General features: G+C 36.2%; 1 protein-coding gene across 1 annotated transcript in view; it reads left to right on the forward strand.

Moving 5' to 3' along the window:
* Positions 1–26088, forward strand: part of RpL13 (ribosomal protein L13) — a 59846-nt gene that overhangs the window by 25793 nt on the left and 7965 nt on the right. Inside the window, exon 3 of the mRNA XM_090408240.1 lies at positions 21643–21816. Coding sequence (XP_090264366.1) covers positions 21643–21816 — 174 coding nt within the window. The remainder of the gene's footprint in view (positions 1–21642; positions 21817–26088) is intronic.

Below are 26088 nucleotides of genomic sequence, written 5' to 3' on the forward strand. Positions count from 1 at the left end.
TAATTTAAAGAAACAACCTATCGCAGTATCAGAAGCCATCAGAGCAGAATTTCAAGAAATTATGAAAGAAATGCAAGGCCATTGTTCACATTAAATATTGTAATAAATATGTTTGTAAGCTGTTAATAATAATGTATAAAAATATCTAACGTTTATAATTATTATTATTATATGATGATACAAGGCATATTTCCTCTTTATAATACTTATTACAATAGATTTTTACTCAATCAGTTGGGGGTACGTGCTATTTATTTTTTCTGTCTTGGAGGAGGGGGTGCAACCAAAAAAGTTTGGAGACCACTGCTTTAGAAGACCAAAAATATAAGATTTGATGATATTGGAGTCCTGGCAGATAACAGCATAATTTGGAGGATAATTGTTAATAGGAAGTTAGTACTTTGTGTTAAGTTTACATTATCATGCTATCTTGTACACGTGGCTCCAGAAATCTACCTCACCATTGGCAAGTTATCAGTTGCAAGTAGTGAGTGAAATTTCAGCATCCTTCTAAATGTATTCAATATATATATATATATATATTTTTTTTTTTTTTTTTTTTTTTTTTTTTTTGTTAACATCTCATTCATTTAAGTTATTTGATCAAGGCCAGCTGCCAATAAAATGAAATTGGTGCATTAATTTAATTCAATATTAACCTTACACCATATCTATTATTCACAATATATGTAATAATTAGGCACTTTTTTATTATAATTTTCTCATTATATAATTTTGTTAACAAAATAAACCTGTAATTATAAGCACAAGTTAAAACTGGTGCAATTTAATTAAATAATCTAGTGTATTGACTTTCATTACCTTAGACAACATTAGGTCAATAGTTTGAAGGTACATTCTAATAATATTTAGTCTAGCCATAAATACTGTTGGGGTGCTTAAGGGTCAAAGCTGTATAACTGAGAGGAGACCTCCACATAGCCTTTAAAGGAATGCGGAGAACCGACCAGGGCTTCTGACCTAATGTCCAATCCTCACCTTCTCGTGGTGCACCCTGTTGGGTATCTACTTTGATACTGAACGAACGAGGATGGGCTGGCAATTTGGGATTTAGCCGACCAAATTGTATTCTTATTGGTTAAACCAAAATAAAAAATGATGGTACAACATGACAAAATTTCATGCCGGCTGGGGCGTCGCCCGGTTAAACAAGGCCCCCGTTGTTTTCGCCAGGGAACCAGGGCGAACAGCGAAAAGTCAGCTACTGGAACAAATCTGAAAACAAACCCCAACTCAACATCACCAGAGTTAAAGATCGGTACTATCAACGTAAGAAGCCTGAATGGCAAAGAAATGGAGCTAGCTGAGGAATTAGATAAGTACCAGATCGACATAATAGGGGTGACTGAAACAAAAAAGACCAAAACTGGTGAGATTTTTCTGAGCAATAAGTACAAAATGTTATATTCAGGCAATAACAATCAAGGAAAAGAAGGAGTAGCCATAGTATTCAACACAAAATACGAGGCTAATCTTCTTGAATGGCAGTCAGTCTCAAGTAGAGTAATGTGGGCAAATATGAGAATGGGGAACTGGACAATGAGACTTATTTGTGCCTATGGACCCACAGAAGGTTCTACTAAGGTAGAAGTGGAGGAATTTTTTGAGGCTTTAGAAAAAGCAACTGACACAATGAAAAAGGAAAAGTTGGTCCTTGTTGGGGATCTAAATAGTAGAGTAGGAAATGATTGTGAGACATACAAAAATATTTTGGGAAAATTTGGAGAAAAGAGCAAAGCTAATAATAATGGCAAATATCTGTTGGATTTCTGCTCAGGACATGGACTGGTTATTACTAACACCATGTTCCAACATAAAAATGTGCACAAATTCACATGGAGAGAAGAGGCTAGGAATAAGAAAAGTCTCATTGACTATGTTATTGTTGATAGTGATGTTTTCTCCCTGGTGCAGGACACCAGAGTGTACAGAGGATTTGAAATTGGAAGTGATCACTATTTAGTCTTGAGCAGGATAAAATTGAATTTCATATTGAAAAGAATAACATGTAAGAAAGTTTTAAAGCGAATAAAAGTTGAGCAGCTCTCAGATGTAAACTGTAGACTAAAATACAGAAATATTATTGAAAAGAAAATGAAAGAGTTTGAGAACAGGAATCAAACCTTGGAGATTCAGTGGCAAACTCTGAAGGAAACATTGATTGATTCTGCCAGAGAGGCATGTGGTGAGGTGGTGTGCAAAGATAAAAAAATCAGAACTCCCTGGTGGACACAGGAAGTTAAAGAGGCAGTGAAGGAAAAGAAGAAAGCATATCAAAAGTTCCTGGCAAATAAGTCAGCTTTTACTCTTACAGAATACAGAGACAAATGTAAGAAAGCTAAACAGTGTGTAAAACTAGCTAAACAAAAGTCATGGGAGGACTTTGGCAAGAATATAGAAAATAAATATCAAGAAGGTGGCAAAATATTCTGGAGGTTGTTGAAGAAACTTAGGAATGGAGGAAAGAGTGCTGTAAAAGGAATTAGAGATGATAAAGGTGAAATGAAAACAGGAGAAAAAGATATCCTTGAAGTATGGAGTAATTACTTTGAAAAACTGCTAAATGAAACAAGCAGTGATGACAGCACAGTGATAAAAAACACTGACCAGGCATGCAGTCAGGAATACATATCCATACTTGAAGTAGAAAAAGCCATCAAAGGCTTGAAATGTGGAAAGGCAGCAGGAGTAGATGATATTCGACCAGAAATGCTGAAGTATGGTGGTATAAGAGTCTTACAGTGGCTGCACTGCATAGTTCAGAAAGCCTGGACAGAGGGACGAATTCCCGATGATTGGAGTAGAGCTCTCATAGTACCCATATATAAAAAGGGAAATAAAACTGAATGTGAGAATTACAGAGGTATTTCCCTACTGAGTGTTCCTGGCAAGATCTATGCAAGTATACTTGAGAAACGGTTGAGAAGAATTGTGGAAGAAAAGCTTGGTGAAGAACAAGCTGGATTCAGGCCAAATAGAGGCTGTCAGGATCAGATCTTCACTTTACGACAAATAGTCGAGAAAGCATGGGAATATAACAAAGATCTGTATTTAAGTTTTGTCGATTTGGAAAAGGCATATGACAAGGTGCCAAGAGAGAAGCTATTCAATACGCTGCAGTTATATGGTGTCAATGGGGCATTATATCAAGCAATACTTAGTCTTTATTTGAGTTGTGAGTCAGCAGTTAGAATTGAAGGAAGTACAGGAAGATGGTTTAATGTTAAATCTGGTGTGAGACAAGGATGTACATTATCCCCTCTGTTATTCATTATCTATATGGATCACATTATGAAGGAATGTGGTATTAAACCTGATATCAGAATTGGAAATGTTAATGTCAGCTCTTTGCTTTATGCAGACGATGTTATACTTCTAAATAAATCCGTTACAAGTCTGCAAGATTCTCTGACTAAATTGAATAGCTGTTGTAATAGATATGGTATGAAGGTCAGCAATAAAAAGACAAAGACAATGAAAATAGGCAGAATCATTGAAAATGTCAACTGTGTTGTGAATGGAGAACCTGTGGAACAAGTAAAACATTTCAGCTACTTAGGCACAATTTTTACTGAAGATGGTAAACTAAATATAGAAATAGACAACAGAATCAGCAAAGCTGGTATCGTGGGAAGTCAATTGAATAAATTCATATGGAATAAGAAAGAAATTAGTCGGGACACTAAATTAGCTGTATACAAGACTGTGTTCAAACCAATTTTAACTTATGGATCTGAGAGCTGGGTCAGAAGTAAAACACTTGACCAAAGACTAGAGACCGCAGATATGAGAGTCCTGAGAAAGATTAGAGGCGTGAACAGATGGCATCAATGGCAATATCATATTAAAAATGAGGATATTAGGAAAGAACTTGACATTGTCAGCATCCAGGAATGTGTTAGCAGAGCTAATCTCAGATGGTATGGTCACTTAAATAGAATGGGAGAGGAAAGATTAGCAAAACAAGTGTTCTCTGCCAGGTTGGCAGGAAAACGACCCAGAGGAAGACCAAGATATAGGTGGATTGATACGGTACAAAGTGCCTTAGACGATAGAAATATAAGATCTGATAATGTTGGAGTCTTGACAAGTAACAGACTGATTTGGAGGAAAATTGTAGATAGGAAGTTAGTAATGATGTAATTTTTTCATGTAGTACTGTCATATCCTGTACACCCCTTGAGGGTACATGGCAGGAATTTGATGATGATGATGATGATGATGATAAATACTGTTACAACTTGAATAGCGCATAAGCCATTAATCTATGAGAAAATCATTTACAGTTTTCAGCACATACAAACCACATGTACAGCATGCATACAGCAGCACTCAGTGTTTGAAATGTCCCCCTTTTGCCTTCATGCCATGCTCAAGGTCTCTGTGGTGGTATGCTCAACATCCAGTGAAAACTGCCAGTGCTTGCTCCAGTCCAGTGGACTCAGGTCTGGCACATTGACCTCCAACCACTGTTGTGTGGTCCTCACCTTATGTGCAGGAGATGAGTCCTGTCGGAAGGTTCACTGCTTTCTATAAAACAGTGATTCAGGGGTTGTACCACATATTCCAGCACAGTATCTTCATACATTTTGGCAGAAGCTTTGACTCTTTTCTCACAGAAATGCAACTTGAATGCTTACCATGTGTCCCTACACACACCAAACCATCACTGACACGCGGTGATGACCTAACTGAATCCTGAGTGGTATGGCACAGCTGTGCAACCATCTGAGGCATGTACCCCATCGTTCTGGTGGTTAAACAACTTCAATGATGAAAATCTTCTCATCTGTCAAGAGGATATTTTTGTGTCTGTTGTTTGTGTACTGCTGGAAAAGTGCCTTTTGATTTTATTACCCTCTGTCGTGTAATGTTGTGCTGTTAAGAAGTGTCTAGCACATTGACATCCCCAAGTCATCACTTTCTGCGTTCTCACAGGATTACGGCACAGATGTGCCTTAACAGTGCTCACAAGTTGTTCTTGTGTCCTAATGAGTGTGGTCCAACTGTTCTTTGGCAGTCACATTTTTTTTATCAGTTTTATGTATTTTTTGTAATTTTTAATTTATTTTTACATAGTCCAGAAATCCTGCACTAGAGACTGAACATTTTTTTCAGGCCTCCAATAAGTGTGTGGGGAGGTCTCGCGCTGGGCACTGAAATTCATCTCCCACCTAAAGACGATTACAAACATCCATGCCTGTGGCGGGATTCAAACCTGTGGCCTGTTGGTTAGAGAACAGTTACAGTAACCACTCGGCCCAGGCCAGCAAAGATACACCTTTTGTATTGTTATAATGGTTAATAGTCTAATACACAAACATCCTAGAGATCCCAAATGTTTTTAGTGTGTTAAAAATAGCAGTTGGCTGTATTCCAATCTTGTGAAGTGCTATTACAGCTAGACAACTCTCTACTGATAAACATGCAAATATTGGCTGTACACAGTGACTAATGGAACTGGGCTCGTGCAATTTTCTGGGCAGCGAAACGTGCAGAGGTTGTAACAGTATTTATGGCAAGACTGTGTAGCATTATTATAACCTTATTTTCATGGTTCACAACATGAATTAACTTGGTGTGATTATATGCTTGAATATTTTATATTATGGCAAGGGTTTTTGACACTTATTTGAAAAATATAATTATTTTGCAAAGACAAGTCAGAGTGTGGATCGTGTGACAGTACATTGTGAAAAGTGAGTCTGGCTTCACAGTTAATGCTACTGTCTTTTGTGTTGTTTTCCTGAATTTTTTTTCCATTTGTCGTTCCTACTTTTCATTATGAACAATAAAACTACACTTTTTAGTTTTGTGAAATGGTGCAAAAACAAAGGTGGGTTTCAGGGACCTCAAAAAACACTGGTGGAAAGAGTTCTGTCGTACTGTCAACTAATACAATCTAGTAAGGTGTGCTTTCCCGGGACAAATGACTCAAGGAATTCATGTGGTTGTGTTACAAAATGCAGCAAAGTTGCATTTTGTGATACCCATAAAAATATCCTGAGGCTGCTGATTGCTACAGGGTTTTCTAGAACCTTTCAAAGTGGAGATATTTAGGCTTCATGAAGCATCTAATTCTCACAAAAGACATAGTGACATAGACTTGCCAGAAATCACCAAGAAACACACCTCTAGCTGCTTGCCAAAGGAAAATGGATTCTAAAATGTTTGAACATCTTAGGTGCATTTTAAATTAGCAATTTTAAATAAGCATGATATAGATACAGGTCCAGTAGAGCAGTACCAGAATGACTTGAATTATAAAGAATTTGTGTCGGTTATTGCTGATGTCATTAAACAAGAATTAGTTAAGGAAATCAAAGACTCCAGGAAACTGAGTCTTCTTTTAGATGCTTCTACAGCTATTTCAAATGACGATGAACGAGATACATAAAAGTCAAACTGAAAAGGGCATTTGTTTCCATAATTCCTCTTCAAAACTCTGGGTACTTTGAAAGTGAAATTAATAAGTTATTCTTGTCATGAAGACCAGTAATTGGTTAGTAGGCATTAGGACAGAAGGAGCAGAAAACATGTTGGGGAAAAAACAATGTACTAGTAGCAAAATTAAAGAGAGATGTGACAGGCCTTATATCTTTGTAATGCACATAATTTGGATCTGGCTATTTTAAATTCTATTAAACATGTTCCCTTTGTTTAAAAAAAAAGAGAAAAAAAATTATATATTTTACTAGAATTTACTGAAAAGACTGAAACAATTGGGAAAAGTAGCAGCCCTATTACAAACAAAAATCCTGACGTTAAAGTATCTGCATTCAGTAAAATGGGTGTCTAATAGAGTAGAAGCATTCACAGCTCTTGTTAACAACCTCTGCAGTGGTAATGCATTTGGAGGAAATGGCAATGAAAAAGAGGATGATGCTGCAATATCAAAAAGTTTGATAAAGAAAATGAAGATATACTGCTTTGCGAGAAGAATCCATTCTTTCTTAGATTTATTAACTTTATTCAAACAACTGTCACTGATTTTTCAAGGGGAAAAACTAAGTCAAACAAAATACCAAGTGGGCAGTACCTTGAATGCTTTGAAAGAAATAAGAGAAGTTCCCCAACCTTTTGAGGGGAAACTTTTGAACAACATAAACAGCGTTGGTGTGTATAATAGTATTCAGATAATGTGTGCTGAGAGCTGTTTGAAAGTTAAATGTGTGTGTGTGTGGGGGGGGGACTAATAGATGAAGAAATAATATATTAGATAAAAAGATTTAGTGAAAATGAATCAAATAGTCAAAGCTGTCTTGGTATTTGATACATTTACCTAGCCTGAAAATATGGAAGATTTTGGGTAAACATTTTAGAAATATTTTGATGATAATGAAGAAACTGTTTCGATATTTTTGGTGAAAGAGTGGTAAGAGTTCAAAGTTTTGGGGAAGCATTCAAACATTCAAGGCCTTTTTGAATGAACAGTGATAATACAGGTTTCCATTTTTTTTCAAAAACTGCTTGAAATTGTAGCCGTTATACTAGCAAGTAGTATGCCATTGTATGAACAAGGTTTTAGTCAAATGAATCTGATAGAAGGGAAGCTGAAGTCATCAGTGTGATGATACATATGAATGGCCCTTCTTTGCAAGAATTTGCAATTAAGAAAGACACTCCTGAGGCCATATGGAGTCCTTATGTAAATGAGCTATGTTCGGGAATACATATTAAACCCACATTAAAAGAGAGGATATTTCAGTATAAATACATGTAATGTCTAGTAAGAAATTAAGAATGTATTACTTTGTTTTGTCATCGATCATAATGCTTAGTTTTTAAAATATCATCTATAACAATATTTATATAAAGTAAACCAATACCAAGAGTGGATATGCTAACCACCCTGCCTCGCTGGCCGAGTGGTTAGCATATCTGCCCTCCAACCAAAAGGCTGTGGGTTCAATTACTGCAGTTTGCACGGATGTTTGTGATTGTGAAAATACTGGTGGTGGTGGGTGGAAGATGGTGTTGGTGTAGTTAGAGTTCATTGTACTTGGCGGATTGAGCGGTGGTGACAGAGAGTTATAGAGTAGGTACCCTCTCTCGGTGAGTCTTTGGACTCCTTGTCACATAATAATAATACATTGGACGAGTACAATTTTTTTTGTGGCTTGTAGATTTAAGTTGTATTTCGGGAACCTGCATGTACATATCAAGAATTTTAATTATGTAAATATGCAGATGAATGTCATTGAATGAGGACAATGAAACTTAATCCAGAGAGGTCACAAGCAGGGTATTTTAAATTAGACATTCTCTGGCAAGCAACATCAAAACATGCAAAGGGCACATATGATACCCTTGTGACAAAAGGAATCGTGAAATGTGTAATGTGGTTGGAGGTGAACTGACTGTGGTTGTTGTAGCTTAAAAAATATCCAATCTACAATTTGGATTTTTGTCAGTAGGAGAGGGTCTGATTAATTGATGTTGGTATAGTAGATGTAAAAGTGGTATTTGAAAAAGAATAGCAATGCTAGGTCAGTTTTGTGTTTCAATAGCCATCTGAGTTTGAAGTATGAGAAGGATGGACAGAAATTGCAGTTAGTTTGTCAATGGACAGGACCAGAAGGCACAACCATCGCTTGTGCAGGAGATGAGGTTTCTGCATTTAGATCTGTTTGAGAGATCTAAATACAGATTTTTTCATATTCATATGATAATTCTCTAGCTCAGTGGAACTGGCATGTGTGTCCATAGACCTAGAGCTGTGGACACACATGCCATATATAAATATGGCATGTGTGTCCACATACACACATATATTAAGAACTAAAGAAAGACCTAAGTTCAATTCTAGTCGTCAACTAGAGGAACTTTTTCTAAGCCTTTCTTTGACCAGTTTGTTGAACTCCCACATGGGCAAGCAAGTTTTTTCCTCTGGGGAACTTTCACTGTTTTTGACAATAAATATAGTGTTAGAATTAAGGACCACGAGATGGTGGTACTTATCAGCCATCTCTGATTGGATACCAGTGGAGATTAAACTTCCCCCTGAGTCTTTAAGAGTTAGATGGGATTAAAATGCCTTTGCCTGCTTCCTTATTCATATGATGACTAAACATTAATTCTTGAGTTTGTCGGTATTAATTATGACACAAGTATCTTTAGCAAAAGCAATGAAGATGTCAGTGTGTTCAGTGATTGTTGTAGCAAATATTGAGGCCAAGTCAAAAACAGTGGCCAGGTCTGTAAGTAGTGATTTTTTATTTATTTATTTATTATTTTTTTAATAAAATCTCTCCTCTTTACTTACACACACTTCATATATGCAGTTTAAGTGATATCATTCCAGGACATGTCAAACATAAACTGTATGAATCCAGAGCTACCTGCATTCTCAAAGGTTCAGTAGCAGAACTGTTCAGCAAGGCTGTCTGCCAGCTAGTGCACTGGACTAAACATGTTGGGAGGTTTTCTGATGAGATGGTGCATATTTTGCTGCAATCTCCACTGTCAAAAATCATGCATAGAGGAAGACTTTATGTGAATGGGATAGTGCCAAGGCAATATTACCAAACAGGAACTGGATGTCCTCTGCATGGGTGGCATGCCTCATCATTGTCTCCTTGCCTTTTTTTTTTCATCTACATTACTGGTGTGACAGTAAAGTCAAATAGATAAGGTCACTATAGTTGGGGAAAAAACCTTACCAAAAGAAAATCTATGAATTAAAGATGACAAGAAATTATAATCTTGGTTTCATCCTTTATCTGAGTAAGCAAGCAAAGTTTGCATATGAAGTAACTTCCCAACTGGCTACTTGTATATAGAGGCTAATGACTTCACATCAATTGCCTTGGTATTCTCTAATGCAAGGCAGATATCCTTAGAGACATGTATTATGCTATATATTATGGAATGGATCACTACCCAGACTGGTTTTGACCTTTATCTAGGTCTCATCAGCAGGAGCTATATGACTTCTGAATAGCGGCCCTTCCCATAATGCCTAGCATAATACATGTCCATAAGGATATCTGCCTTACAGGATACTAAGGCAATTGATAAGTCATTAGCTTCTATATACAAGTAGCCCAGTCGTGAAGTTACTTCACATGCAAACTTTCTTTGCTTATACTTGGATAAAGAATGAAACCAAGAACATAATTTCTTGGCATTTTTAATTTGTAGTATAACCAAGTGAGTGATCAGATGATCTTGACCATATCTCATGTTACTATTACCCTTCTATAACCACAATCCACTTCTACTGTCCAAGTTACACTCTGTATGATTCTTTGTATCACAAAGGTGGCATGCTTTTTTTGTGGTCTAATATTCTTGTCTTAGGATTTCTGATCTAGATTTTTTTTTTTTTTACCTTCTCTGGTTTATGGTTTCCTTGCTCCATTATGTATCATTCATTTGCTGCTCTGCTAATTCTGAAAATAACTCTGATCCCCTTTTCACTTTTTAACCTTGAAGTTTGTTTATCTACAGTCCACAAACAATGAACTAACCTTCCTTTGTGACTTTTACCTCATTCTACTGAAGAACAGTTAGAATTTTTTTAATATCAGCCTTTACATGAGAGGGCACCAGCACAGCAGTGGCATGTTTTGCAATTAGTTAGGGAGGGAAAATACTATCTGTTGATATGGTTAGGGTTGTATTCCTCAAGAAAGAGGATGTACTTCCCAAAAAATGTCAAGTGTGATATTCGCAACATCAAGCTCAATGCAGCTAACATTGCAACATTATTACTTCTATTTGTGCCATATGCGTTCCATTCAATTTTAGTATGAGTGTAAACTAGCACCTAATGAAAAGCATTGCCTTTACAATTCTTTCATAACTAATGAAAGTAGTTCCTTTCTTTTTTCAGAATACAGTTTCCTTCTTGTCTCTAGTACTTGAAGAAACCCAGCTTTCTGTCTTGCAGCATAATGTTCTAGGTTTAATTTCATCTATTAATCAGAGGAACAAACTTGGGGATAAAATAAGCAGTAAAACCAAAACTACTATTGGAATTCACCCTTTCCAAATTGTGCTACTGTTTATCCTTAAAAAAAAAAACTATTGGGCTTTCTGGTAGTTGTTTACCGTTTGAAAGAAAAATGCTTTTACAATTTTTCAGAAAATGTTTTTTTGCAAAACAAAACCAAAACAACTCATACAGCAATCGCCAACTTCACAAACCTTCCCCTCCCTTTCCTCTGTCTTCTCATGTGCACTCTCGTCATATTGCTAGCACAAAACAATGTGTAAAATTAATTTTTAGGTATCGAAAAAAAAAGTTTATTTTAAAGTAAAATAATAAATTTCTCAGGCCACCCTTATCTGTGGTCTCTAGACTTTGATCAAATGCATTTCTCTTTAGCCTAACTTCAGGTCCATAACTTAAAACTAATTTGAACACTGTCTTGTATACTGCTGATTTAGTGTTTTAACTAATTTCTCACATATTTCATAAAAATTTATTCAACTGACTCCTTATCATGCCACCAGTTTTCTACTTATTCTGTTGTCTTTTTCCATGTTTGCTTAGCCATTCTCATGGACAAACAAAAACCTAAATCGATGGAATATTTTACTAGTTTAATAGGTTCTCTATTGTGATTGCAGTAGAAGTTTTCTGTATTCCTCTCTATTTTCATAGTTTTGCTCTTTTTATTGCTTATTTTCATGCCAACTTTGTTACAGCTGTTATTCATTTTAGAGAATCCTGGAGATTACACTGGATTTGTTTTAAGATTCTTCATATGCATAAAGCAAACAGCTAAGTTTGATATCTCCAATTCTAAATGCTTGATGCCATTTTAATTCATAATGCAATCCATTTAGATGATGAATAAGAATGGAGGTGGTACACTCCTGTCATATCTGATTTTACATCAAACCATCTTCCTATATTTCTTCTGATTTACAACTTAAATATAGACTATATTGTTCTGCATAATGTTCTATTTATCCCAGATAATTACACCCAGTTCTCCATTTACACAGTAGATTGGTTCCAGAAAAAACTGTAAATGAAAACCATGTAAAAAAAAGAATACTGTGTATATGAAAAAATAGAAGAATGGTTCCAGATCCATTTAATCCTGTAGTGAGTGGAATCTCTTCATCGTCATCTTTTATCTTTTTCATTGAGCTTCTCAAGGGCAGCTTCTATTATTTCACCATCAATTCTTCAATATCTGCAGACAAAATCTTCAAATCCTTTTCTGCCAACTGCATGTGCTAATTTGATGATATTAGTACAGTAAGCTCTCGATTTAACAGACTATTAGAGGCTAAGGGTTGTCCGTTAAATCGCGAATCTTAGGAATATTATTAAAAATAAAACACTTTCGGTGGTACAGTATTAATATATTTTAATGAGAACATTTTTATGTAAATACCATTTTACTGGGGATTGGGTTGAAAAAAAGCATCGTTTCAGTTGCTTTCCACTTTTATACTGTTTCTTAATAATTAACGATTGAAATTACCAAAAATGTTTGTAATAAGCAATCACCTCTGGATCTGAAGATATGCTTATGAACAAGATGCTGTCATTCATGTGTTCTCTAACCATCGATAGTTTCAGACCAGCTGGAATCGCTTCTTCCTCGTTTTCAACCTCTTCGTACAACATCCTCAGCAATCTCTTCCTGGTTGAGAATTTGGTAGCCTGGGTCGTGTTGTATGCGCACAAATTTTGAAGTGTCCTGGCTCCTCTTGTATCTTCTTTTGGATATTTTTCGTTCTCCAAGACAACCATAATCTCTTTGTCTGTAAGAGGTTGTTTAAGTGATTGTTGTCTGCAAGAGGTTGTATAAGAAGAAACTTCTTATATAACCTCTTGCAGACAACAATCACTCCCTGGTCTATAGGCTGTATTATAGAAGTGGTGTTTGGAGGAAGGAAAATGCATTTTATTCTTCCATTCCTACTAACCAGTTTCTCAGCATTAGGATGGGCTGATGCATTATCAAGAAGTAAAACATCTTTTACATCTCCAGAGAGATTTTCAGGACCTCTTCTTGGTAGTTTTGCACTTCAGGTATGAACTAATTGAAAAACCAGTCAGAAAAAATGTCACTTGTAAACCAGTCATTCCTTGAGCTGGAGTAGATGACAAGCAGTTAATAACATTCTTCAAAGCACGAGGCTTTCGTACTCTTCCAACTATTGGCTTGAGGGGACACGTGCAATCGGCATTAGCACAAAGTAGTGCTGGAATGAGCTCCTTGTTTAATTTGTGGCCAGGCCTGCTAATCTTATGTTTGTTCGTGAGGGTATTTTCGGGAACAGCACGATAGTGAACTTGACAAAATAAGACCATCAAATTCAATGAATTGATGTATTTTCTGAAGGGCTCAGCTTGTTCAATATTGGCACCCAGTGGTTTATCACATGTTTGCCTATTCATAATGCCATGGTGTTTATGAAAGCGCCAAAGCCATCCATCGCTTGTCTGAAACTGTATGCCCATGTGTTGTGCCCGTTTTTCAGCAGCCAACCTTAGTTCACCACCTTGAACAACAACGTCACTAGACCACTGTTGAATGAACCACTTGTAAACGTCTTCTAATTCTTATGCTTGGCCAACTTTACATGTTCTCAGTGCTATATTTTAGCGAAAACTGAGTAAGTTTGTCTTTATTTTTGCGTACATCAAGCTGTTTGCTTTTTCATCCCTGTAAAATTCAGAAACATGAGCAACAGATGAACTACTTTCCAATTTATTAACTCAAGTTTCTGTGCTATCGTCAAGTTTACTCATTTTCTTAACTGACATTAACTGATATTAATAATGATCAATAACATTTTAACTAAAAATTACTCCAGCAACAGTCTAAACACCGCATGTTTTGCAGTAGCAATGATACTGATGGTGTGCTACCGAACCAAAGCACATGCACGAGCGCGACACGAAATATGAATATACGCGAATGTATGTGAAGACACAATTTATAAACACAACCGATTGCTTCTGATTAACCATTGTATTATTGTTTTTATTATTTAATTAATTGTATTTATTTGTCAAATTACGTGCATTAAATTGAGATTTTACTGTATATTCAGTTGTATACAAAGGTACATGGTTTTTCTTTTTCACACATTCTGGCCAAGTAGCTTTCCGTATGCATTTAAAGTTGATGGTTTCAATTCTGATAACACCAACTTAGGAAGTTTGATGCAATCCAAAATAGAAAATTTCTTCTGCACATCAATAACTGTCAGTAAATTATCCTTATCTAGTTTATCCAAAATTGATGGGAATGTTCTTATGTAGTAAGGTTTTGATGGTAGCGATCACACCTTGGTCTAGTGGTTGTATTAGGTGGCAGGAGACAAAATTCCACATTTGAGTGTTCTAAAACAGGATGACCAGACGCATTGTCTATAAATGTCCAGATTTTTTTTTCCATCAAATGGCATTTAACTTCTGGAACAAATAATTGATGGAACCATTCATTAAAAATTTCTTCTGTAACCCAACCTTTTTTGTTTTCCTTCCGGTGCACTGGTAGTGTGTTAAAATCCACTCCTTTTGTCTGCAGTCTTATGGATCGATTAATGAATAATGTTTTTAATTGCCAAAATTGTGAGGACAACACACAGACTTCTGGGAATGATGCAGAGGACACTGACTTGTAGAAGTAGGGAGATTCTTGTTCCATTGATTAGGCCACACATGGACTCTGTGGACAGATTTGGTCACCTGGTTTTCAAAATGATGATGAGATGTTGGAAAGGGTCCAGAGGCGACTAACTAAGGTAGTTTCTGACCTCTGGAATGTCAAATATGAGGAAAGTTTGCTTGGTTTCCTAATCCTTTCTTTTAGTGTTACACGGTGATCAGTATTCATTTAGAAATTTTATGGAATTTACAACCGTGTTAAAAAGCTATTTTATTATCCCGACATTTCGATCTTCATATCAAGATCATCATCTGGAGCATACATAAATATACAAGACAAGCTGAGTTACATTATTAACTGTAAGCTAGAGAAACAATGATTTAACCACATGTTATTCTACTGGGGCATCACCTCTAGTGAAAAAAAAAAAAAAATTATAAATTACATCAAGCTGAATTCTATTTATGATGACAGGATTAAACATTCTTTCTTACAGATGGTTTTCTTTCAGAAACAATGATGCCCTATTTTTAGTATTACAATTGTTATTTAAGATATTGGATTTTCTACAGTCCTGTTTATAGTTCTTAGTTAGGAAGGTTTCGTGGGTCGAATATATGCCTTCCATATGTTTGGGATTTTAAGACTATCGTTATTGTTTAGATTGGGGAGGTTGATGATGATCTCACAGGCTTCCTTAAATTTACGTTCATACCATGTTTTAGTGCTATGTAGACAGCTAGTGCTTTTCCAGTAAATGTAATTTATAATTTTTTTTCCTCACTAGAGGTCATGCGAGTAGAAGAACATGTGATCAAATCATTGTTTCTCTAGCTTACAGTTAATAATGTAACTCAGCTTGTCTTTTATATTTATGTATGTTCCAGGTACCTTGATATGAAGATCGAAACATCGGGATAATAAAAGAGTTTTTTAACATGGTTGAAAATTCCATAAAATTTCTAAATGTTTGCTTGATCTCGATCCCAAGAATATGGAAGGCACATATTCTACCCACTTAACCTTTCTCCCTAAGAGTTAACTATAAATAGAACCATAGGTAATCCATGATCTTAAATCTAAATAACAATTGTCATGTTAAATTAGGACATCATTGTTACTGTAAGAAAACTATCTATATGAAAGAATGTTTCTCTGATGTTATTTCAAATAGAGTACAGTAATATCCCAACTGACGTGAATCCAGAGTTACGCAGTTTCTTATATGTACGTATTCCCGTCCCGCTTCACACCTCACCACTAGTCGTATCTTTCGGGCGCCGGCCGTATTCACCAGAGTCGCACATGCTGTGAACAAGCACTGACGTGTTTCGCACAATCTCCATTCATACACAATTTTTATAGTCTACAAACCTTGCGATTGTTTAATGTTATGTTCTTGATAAAAATTTTATCACAAAAAAAATAATAATGTCATCCAAAAGAAGCAAGTGTGATTCTTCTACAGCTAGCAAGAAAAGAAAAACATTGACTTTGGGAAAAAAAAAACTCGGCATTATTAAGGATTTTGAAGGCGGAATGAAAATTTGTGAGCTAGCAAAGAAGTTCGATCTACAGGAGTCCACAGTAAGAACAATCATAAAAGATAGAATTCTCGCTGCTGTGAAAAATGCCCAATCATTGAATTCAAGCATAATTCGTAAATGCCATGGGATTATTGGTGAGATGGAAACGAAGCTTCAATTATGATATGATAATCAAGTGAGAGTAAAAAATTGTCCAGTTGATCAAACGACAATATGTAGCCAAGCCAAGCTGATTTTTGAGAGGCTAAAAGTAGAAGCTGGAGAAGTGGCCAAAGAAGAAAATTTCGTGGCCAGTAATGGTTGGTTCATCCGATTTAAAAATTGTTGTAACTGGCACAGCATCGTGGAGAAGTGGCAAGTGCTGATAAGGAGGCTACGTCTTCTTTTCCTGAGACACTTAAGGCTATTATCAAGGAAGGTAAGTATAGCAGTCAAACCATATTTAATGTAGACGAGACTGGCTTGTTCTGGAAAAAGATGCCTAAGAGAACTTTCATCGCAGTGAAGAAAAAATGGCAGTATATATGCCTTTCCCTCATGAATAGCGGCTTTCAAAGACTGGTTGACAGTAATGCTTCGTGGAAAGCCAGCTGGTGATTGCAAGTTAAAACCTCTTAATTTATTGCTCCGAAAATCCAAGAGCTCTAAAAAAAAAAAATCTAAAGCTGGCTTGCCAGTGATTTGGAAGTCAAATTCTAAAGCTTGGGTGACAGCTTCTATTTTTGGAGACTGGTTTGGTCACCACTTCGTACCTGGAGTTGAACATTATTGCCAGTTTAAAAAAATTCCGTTTAAAGTTATGCTCATTATTGATAATGCACCTGGTCACCCTCCTGCAACTTTAATTGATTTTGATCCATGTGTAAAAGTTGTTTTCTTGCCTCCAAATACAACCAGCTTACTTCAACCGATGGAGCAAGGAGTTTTCAAAGCGTATGATACATGGCATTCGTTTGCAAGTCTGAATGACTATGAGGCAAAATGAGCAACCGTCTGTTAAAGAGTTTTGGAAACAGTTTAATGTTTTAGATGCTGTGAGGATTATCGGAGATTGGGGTGAAATTTCTCAAAAGAAAACCTTGAATGGTGTCTGGAAAAAACTTTGTTCATCCTTATTTAAATGCAAAATGGAAATGTTGCCAGAAACTGATCAAGTTGCTGAGGCAATAGAAGAAGTTGTCAACCTTGCCAGGCAATTAGATTTAGAAGTCGACAGTGAAGATGTCAGCGAGCTGTTAGACTCACATAACGAGCTTACAATCGATGAGCTCATACAGATGCGTGAGCAAAGCGTTAGCGCTACTGAAGAGACCGAAACCTCAGATCCAGTTCTACCAGAAAAGCACATGACAATTGCAAAATTAACAGACGTTCTCAGCTTAATTAAGAAAGGTTTACAGATTTTGGAGGACATAGATTCTAACAAGGAACGAATTGTAGCCACAAGGCAAGGAATAAAAAAATGAAAACAAGAAAGATGCCATCAGACGAATCTGTTAGATTTTATGAAACCATCGACATCGAAATACCTTTCTTTTTTTATGTATGAAAAACTACAATTATGATTATATTTCTTAAAAAATATAGGTGTTTTTGTAAACCTTTGGTCCCAATTAATTAATATTTTGTATGTTTGTATATATAAATTACATGCAAAATTATACCCCGAGTTACACGAATTCGACTTACGTGGGTTTTGTTGGTCCCGCCTACCACGTAACTTTGGCGTTTTACTGTATAACTTGGATGTATTTTTTTTTTTAATTTAATTTTATTTTCAAATTGAGGTCATGCCAATAGAGTAACCATTGATCAAATCATACTCTGTGTGTATATACTCCAGATGATGACCTTATATGAAGGTCGAAACATCGGGAAATTAAAATAATTATTTATAACACAGTTTTAGAATCCATAATTTGTCTAAAATGAATGTATTATGTCTTCCATTTCTCAACTGGTTGTCATAATGTAAAAATATGATCTTGACAAACTATTTGGCCTGAAGAGAGCTTGTTCTTAGTTTCTCTTCCACACTTCTCATAAATCTTACCTGGAACATTTAATAGAAAAATTCATATGTAATTCTCATATTCAGCTTTATTCCCTTTGTTAGAGGTGGGAACCATAAGGGCCCTACTCCACAGTCATTGGAATTAGAACTCCTTACTTGGTCCTGAACTATGCAATGCAGACACTGCAAAACTTTTTACACCTCCATATTTGAGCATTTCTGGTTGAATATCGTCTACTTCAGCTGCCTTTCCATATTTTAGGTTTTTGATGGTGTTTTTTTTATCTAAAGTATTGATGTGTACTCCCATTTGCATTCCTCTTGAATATTTTCTGCTACTCTTCTGTCACTGCAGTTTTCGTGTTACTTTTTATCTTTTTTTTTTTTTTTTTTTAATCTTAGATGTCTTTAACAGTACTCTTTCCTCCAGTGGCAAAATATTCTGGAGGTTGTTGAAGAAGCTTGGAAATGGAGGAAAGAGTGCTGTAAAAGGAGTTAGAGATGATAAAGGTTACATGAAAACAGGAGAAAAAGATATCCTTGAAGTATAGAGTAATTACTTCGAAAAATTGCTAAATGAAACAAGCAGTGATGACAGCACAGTGGTAAAAAACACACAACAGGAATACATATCCATACTTGAAGTAGAAAAAGCCATCAAAGGCTTGAAATGTGGAAAGGCAGCAGGAGTAGATGATATTTGACCAGAAATGCTGAAATATGGTGGTATAAAAGGCTTACAGTGGCTGCACTTTATAGTTCAGAAAGCCTGGACAGAGGGACAATTTCCCAATGATTAGAGTAGAGCTCTAATAGTACCCATATATAAAAAGGGAAATAAAATGAATGTGAGAATTACAGAGGTCTTTCCCTACTGAGTGTCCTGGCAAGATCTATGCAAGCATACTTGAGAAATGGTTGAGAAGAATTGTGGAAGAAAAGCTTGTTGAAGAACAAGCTGGATTCAGGCCAAATAGAGGCTGTCAGGATCTGATCTTCACTTTACGACAAATAGTCGAGAAAGCATGGGAATATAACAAAGATCTGTATTTAAGTTTTGTCGATCTTGAAAAGGCATATGACAAGGTGCCAAGAGAGAAGGTATTCAATAAGCTACAGTTATATGGTCTCAATGGGGCATTATATCAAACAATACTTAGTCTGTATTTGAGTTGTAAGTCGGCAGTTAGAATTGAAGGAAGTACAGGAAGATGGGTTAATGTTAAATCTGGTGTGAGACAAGTATGTACATTATCCTCTCTGTTATTCATACAGGAAGATGGTTTAATGTTAAATCTGGTGTGAGACAAGGATGCACATTATCTTCTCTGTTATTCATTATCTATATGGATCACATTATGAAGGAAAGTGGTATTAAACATGATATCAGAATTGGAGATGTTAATGTCAGCTGTTTGCTTTATGCGGACGATGTTATACTTCTAAATAAATCTGCTACAAGTTTGCAAGAGTCCCTGTCTAAATTGAATAACTGTTGTAATAAGATATGGTATGAAGGTGAGCATGAAAAAGACAAAGACAATGAAAATAGGTAGAATTGTTGAAAATGTCAACTGTGTTATGAACGGGGAACCTGTGGAACAAGTAAAACATTTGAGCTACTTAGGCATGATTTTTAGTGAAGATGGTAAATTAAATATGGAAATAAACAACAGAATCAACAAAGCTGGTATGGTAGGAGGTCAATTGAATAAATTCATATGGAATAAGACAGAAATTAGTCGGAACACTAAATTAGCTGTATACAAGACAGTATTCAAACCCGTTTTAACTTATGGATCTGAGAGCTGGGTCAGAAGTAAAACACTTGACCAAAGACTAGATACTGCAGATATGAGAGTCCTGAGAAAGATTAGAGGCGTGAACAGATGGCAGCAATGGCAATATCATATTGAAAACGAAAATATTAGGAAAGAACTGGACATTGTCGGCATTCAGGAATGCATTAGCAGAGCTGATCTCACAAAATAGGTGAGGAAAGATTAGCAAAACAAGTGTTCTCTGCCAGGTTGGCAGGAAAACGACCCAGAGGGAGACCAAGATATAGGTGGATTGATACAGTACAATGTGCCTTAGACAATAGAAATATAAGATCTGATTATGATAATGTTGGAGTCTTGACAAGTGACAGACTGATTTGGAGGAAAATTGTAGATAGGAAGTTAGTAATGATGTAAATTTTTTCATGAAGTACTATCATATCCTGTACACCCTTTGAGGGTACATGTCAGGAATTTGATGATGATGATTTCCAATTTTCTGTATGCTTGTCTCCTGAACCGGTGTGAAGATATTGCTATCAACAGCAACTTGGTCTTCTCCCCTGTCAACTTGTGCACATCTTTATGTTGGAATGTGGTGTTAATAATTAGTACTCTATACCCTGAACAAAAATCCAGCTGGTTCTTACTATTATTATTAGTCTTTCCCTTTTGTCCAAATTTTCCAAACGTTTTCTATATGCTTGGTGTGATTCATTTCCTACTCTGGCTGGTTTTTGTCTGTAAGGTCCAGCTTTTCTGATTTCTTTGTCAGTTGCTTTCTCTAACGACTTGAAAAATTCTGCCATGTCTTCTTTAGGAGACCTTTCTGTGGGACCATAGTCACAAATAAGGTTCATCTCTTTTCCCATTTTGTTGACATTTTCCCAAATAATTACTTGAAATTGCCTTCCAAATCAACAAGTTTATCATCTTTGGTTAAATGCTATTGCTACTACTTCCTTTCCTGGATTATTTGCCCAAATATAACATCTTGCAATTATTATTTAGCAGGATCTTGCCTATTTCACTCTTCTTTGTGTCAGATAACAACCAGTTCTTTTGCAATTGATTTCCTTCTTGATGACATTCCTTATGTTGTTGGTTCCAATCTTCAATTCTGCTGATGTTGTGTTTGTTTTACCAGGCAATGCCGGTATGAAATCTCATGTTGTAAGTAACAACCAACTCACTGGAATTCGGTAGAACTCAGTGGATACCTACTGGGGTGCACCGAATGAAGGTGAGTGGTAATGGTATAGTAACTTAAACAGAATAAGAGAGAAAGGCTAGAAAAATGGGTGTTGCGGATAGGATGGGAGAAAAATGACCAACCATGATATCAATGTGAATTAATGCAGTTGTCTTGAAAGACTAAAATGTTAGATGTGACCATATTGGAGATCTAAGGAGTAACAGATCAATTTTGAAAAAAATGTTGGCAACAGGTTAGAAACGGTGTATGCTTGATGGCTGAATTATCTAATCCTTATCTCATGCAAGGTTTTAATGTACTGTGATTTTAGTAGTACATTATGGAAGTCATACTCCCTTTCATGGGTGTGGCCTTGCATAATAGCAACAAATTATTTATTTTGAAATTTGAAAGGAGAAAAAATCAAGTTTTCTTGGAACTGTTTCTTTTGCAGTTTGTTACATGAGGAATAATTATTTGTTTGCGATTTTTCTAGGCTGCTGGTATTCATAGAAGAGAAGCTAAAACAATAGGGATTGCTGTCGATTACCGTCGAAGAAATAAAAGTGTCGAATCTCTTCAACAAAATGTTCAGCGTCTCAAAGAGTACAAGTCTAAATTAATAATATTTCCACGTCGCATGTCTAAGCCAAAGAAAGGAGATGCTTCAGTAAGTATTGTTAATTATAATTTTCATTTCAGTTTTTAAACACATTTTAATATATATATATATAATGTAAATTATGTGACTTAGTTGAATAAAAGTGTGTGGGGAAATTATGAACATTTGAAATGATTACTTGTTAAAATGCCAACAAGTAGATAAGCTTATACGTTGGTTAGACATACTTCTAATTTTGTAGGAAATGACCACATAAACTAAATTATTAATTATAAAAACTTTAACTGCCTATATTTCAGCAATGTTACATTGCCATCTTCAGGATCATAAAACTGATATGTGCACACAGGCACTCACACTAAGCAAATAAGGCTGAAAAAGGCAACTGAAGTAAGTCTTAGAGTCCTAAAAGGTGCCCCTAGTGGGCTAAATTGGGTTGTCTTGGCCATTGGTCTGATGATCTTATAATGTAAGCTTCTGAAATTTGGGGCAGTCTCATGTACCCAAATTTGTTGAGGTTTGAGAAGTTTTTCAGAGCTGAGGCTAATTCAAGGAATAATCTTTTGTACTTGGGGTGCTTAAGGGTCAAAGCTGTATAACTGAGAGGAGACCTCCACATAGCCTTTAAAGGAATGCGGAGAACTGACTTAATGTCCAATCCTCACCTTCTTGTGGTGCACCCTGTTGGGTATCTACTTGGATACTGAACGGACAAGGATGGGCTGGCAATTTGTTATTTAGCCGATCAAATTGTATTCTTATTGGTTAAACCAAAATATAGAATGATGGTACAACATGACAAAATTTCATGCCGGCTGGGGCGTCGCCCGGTTAAACAAGGTCCCTTTGTTTTCGCCAGGGAACCAGGGCGAACAGCGAAAAGTCAGCTACTGGAACAAATCTGAAAATAAACCCCAACTCAACATCACCAGAGTTAAAGATCGGTACTATCAATGTAAGAAGCCTGAATGGCAAAGAAATGGAGCTAGCTGAGGAATTAGATAAGTACCAGATCGACATAATAGGGGTGACTGAAACAATCATCATCATCAATTCCTGCCATGTACCCTCAAGGGGTGTACAGGATATGATAGTATTACATGAAAAAAATTACATCATTATTAATTTCCTATCTACAATTTTCCTCCAAATCAGTCTGTTACTTGTCAACACTCCAATATGATCAGATCTTATATTTCTATCGTCTAAAGCACTTTGTACCGTATCAATCCACCTATATCTTGGTCTTCCTCTCAGTCGTTTTCCTGCCAACCTGGCAGAGAACACTTGTTTTGCTAATCTTTCCTTGCCCATTCTGTTTAAGTGACCATACCACCTGAGATTAGCTCTGCTAACGCATTCCTGGATGCTGACAATGTCAAGTTCTTTCCTAATATCCTCGTTTTTAATATGACACTGCCATTGATGCCATCTGTTCACGCCTATAATCTTTCTCAGGACTCTCATATCTGCAGTCTCTAGTCTTTGGTCAAGTGTTTTACTTCTGACCCAGCTCTCAGATCCACAAGTTAAAACTGGTTTGAACACTGTCTTGTATACAGCTAATTTAGTGTTCCGACTAATTTCTCTCTTATTCCATATGAATTTATTCAGTTGACTTCCCACCATACCAGCTTTGCTGATTCTGTTGTCTATTTCTATATTTAATTTACCATCTTCAGTAAAAATCGTGCCTAAATAGCTGAAATGTTTTACTTGTTCCACAGGTTCTCAATTCACAACACAGTTGACATTTTCAATGATTCTGCCTATTTTCATTGTCTTTGTCTTTTTATTGCTGACCTTCATACCATATCTATTACAAGAGCTATTCAATTTAGTCAGAGAATCTTGCAGACTTGTAGCAGATTTATTTAGAAGTATAACATCATCCGCATAAAGCAAAGAGCTGACATTAACATCTCCAATTTTGATATCATGTTTAATACCACTTTCTTTCATAATGTGATCCATATATATAATGAATAACATAGGGGATAATGTACATCCTTGTCTCACACCAGATTTAACATTAAACCATCTTCCTGTACTTCCTTCAATTCGAACTGCTGACTTACAACTCAAATAAAGACTAAGTATTGCTTGATATAATGCCCCATTGACACCATATAACTGCAGCTTATTGAATAGCTTCTCTCTTGGCACCTTGTCATATGCCTTTTCCAGATCGACAAAACTTAAATACAGATCTTTGTTATATTCCCATGCTTTCTCGACTATTTGTCGTAAAGTGAAAATCTGATCCTGACAGCCTCTATTTGGCCTGAATCCAGCTTGTTCTTCACCAAGCTTTTCTTCCACAATTCTTCTCAACCGTTTCTCAAGTATACTTGCATAGATCTTGCCAGGAACACTAAGCAGGGAAATACCTCTGTAATTCTCACATGCAGTTTTATTTCCCTTTTTATATATGGGTACTATGAGAGCTCTACTCCAATCATCGGGAATTTGTCCCTCTGCCCAGGCTTTCTGAACTATGCAGTGCAGCCACTGTAAGACTCTTATACCACCATACTTCAGCATTTCTGGTCGAATATCATCTACTCCTGCTGCCTTTCCACATTTCAAGCCTTTGATGGCTTTTTCTACTTCAAGTATGGATATGTATTCCTGACTGCATGCCTGGTCAGTGTTTTTTACCACTGTGCTGTTATCACTGCTTGTTTCATTTAGCAGTTTTTCAAAGTAATTACTCCATACTTCAAGGATATCTTTTTCTCCCATTTTCATGTCACCTTTATCATCTCTAATTCCTTTTATAGCACTCTTTCCTCCATTCTTAAGCTTCTTCAACAACCTCCAGAATATTTTGCCACCTTCTTGATATTTATTTTCTATATTCTTGCCAAAGTCCTCCCATGACTTTTGTTTAGCTAGTTTTACAGAGTGTTTAGCATTCTTGCATTTGTCTCTATATTCTCTAAGAGCACAAGCTGACTTATTTGACAGGAACTTTTGGTATGCTTTCTTCTTTTCCTTCACTGCCTCTTTAACCTCCTGTGTCCACCAAGGAGTTCTGATTTTTTTATCCTTACAACCTCACCACATGCCTCTCTGGCAGAATCAATCAATGTTTTCTTCAGAGTTTGCCACTGAATCTCCAAGGTTTGATTCCTGTTCTCAAACTCTTTCATTTTTTCTTCAATCATGTTTGTGTATTTTAGTCTACAGTTCACATCTGAGAGCTGCTCAACTTTTATTCGCTTTAAAACTTTCTTACATGTTATTCTTTTCAATATGAAATTCAATTTTATCCTGCTCAAGACTAAATAGTGATCACTTCCAATTTCAAATCCTCTGTACACTCTGGTGTCCTGCACCAGGGAGAAAACATCACTATCAACAATAACATAGTCAATGAGACTTTTCTTATTCCTAGCCTCTTCTCTCCATGTGAATTTGTGCACATTTTTATGTTGGAACATGGTGTTAGTAATAACCAGTCCATGTCCTGAGCAGAAATCCAACAGATATTTGTCATTATTATTAGCTTTGCTCTTTTCTCCAAATTTTCCCAAAATATTTTTGTATGTCTCACAATCATTTCCTACTTTGCTATTTAGATCCCCAACAAGGACCAACTTTTCATTTTTCATTGTGTCAGTTGCTTTTTCTAAAGCCTCAAAAAATTCCTCCACTTCTACCTTAGTAGAACCTTCTGTGGGACCATAGGCACAAATAAGTCTCATTGTCTAGTTCCCCATTCTCATATTTGCCCACATTACTCTACTTGAGACTGACTGCCATTCAAGAAGATTAGCCTCGTATTTTGTGTTGAATACTATAGCTACTCCTTCTTTTCTTGATTGTCATTGCCTGAATATAACATTTTGTATTTATTGCTCAGAAAGATCTCACCAGTTTTGGTCTTTTTTGTTTCAGTCACCCCTATTATGTCGATCTGATACTTATCTAATTCCTCAGCTAGCTCCATTTCTTTGCCATTCAGGCTTCTTACGTTGATTGTACCGATCTTTAACTCTGGTGATGTTGAGTTGGGGTTTGTTTTCAGATTTGTTCCAGTAGCTGACTTTTCGCTGTTCGCCCTGGTTCCGTGGCGAAAACAACGGGGGCCTTGTTTAACCGGGCGACGCCTCAGCCGGCATGAAATTTTGTCATGTTGTACCATCATTCTATATTTTGGTTTAACCAATAAGAATACAATTTGGTTGGCTAAATCCCAAATTGCCAGCCCATCCTCGTCCGTTCAGTATCCAAGTAGATACCCAACAGGGTGCACCACGAGAAGGTGAGGATTGGACATTAGGTCAGAAGCTCTGGTCGGTTCTCCGCATTCCT

Source organism: Typopeltis vanoorti, chromosome 18, assembly GCF_054136105.1.
Source record: "Typopeltis vanoorti isolate ZY-2024b chromosome 18, IOZ_Tvanoo_1.0, whole genome shotgun sequence".
NCBI lineage: Eukaryota > Metazoa > Arthropoda > Arachnida > Uropygi > Thelyphonidae > Typopeltis > Typopeltis vanoorti.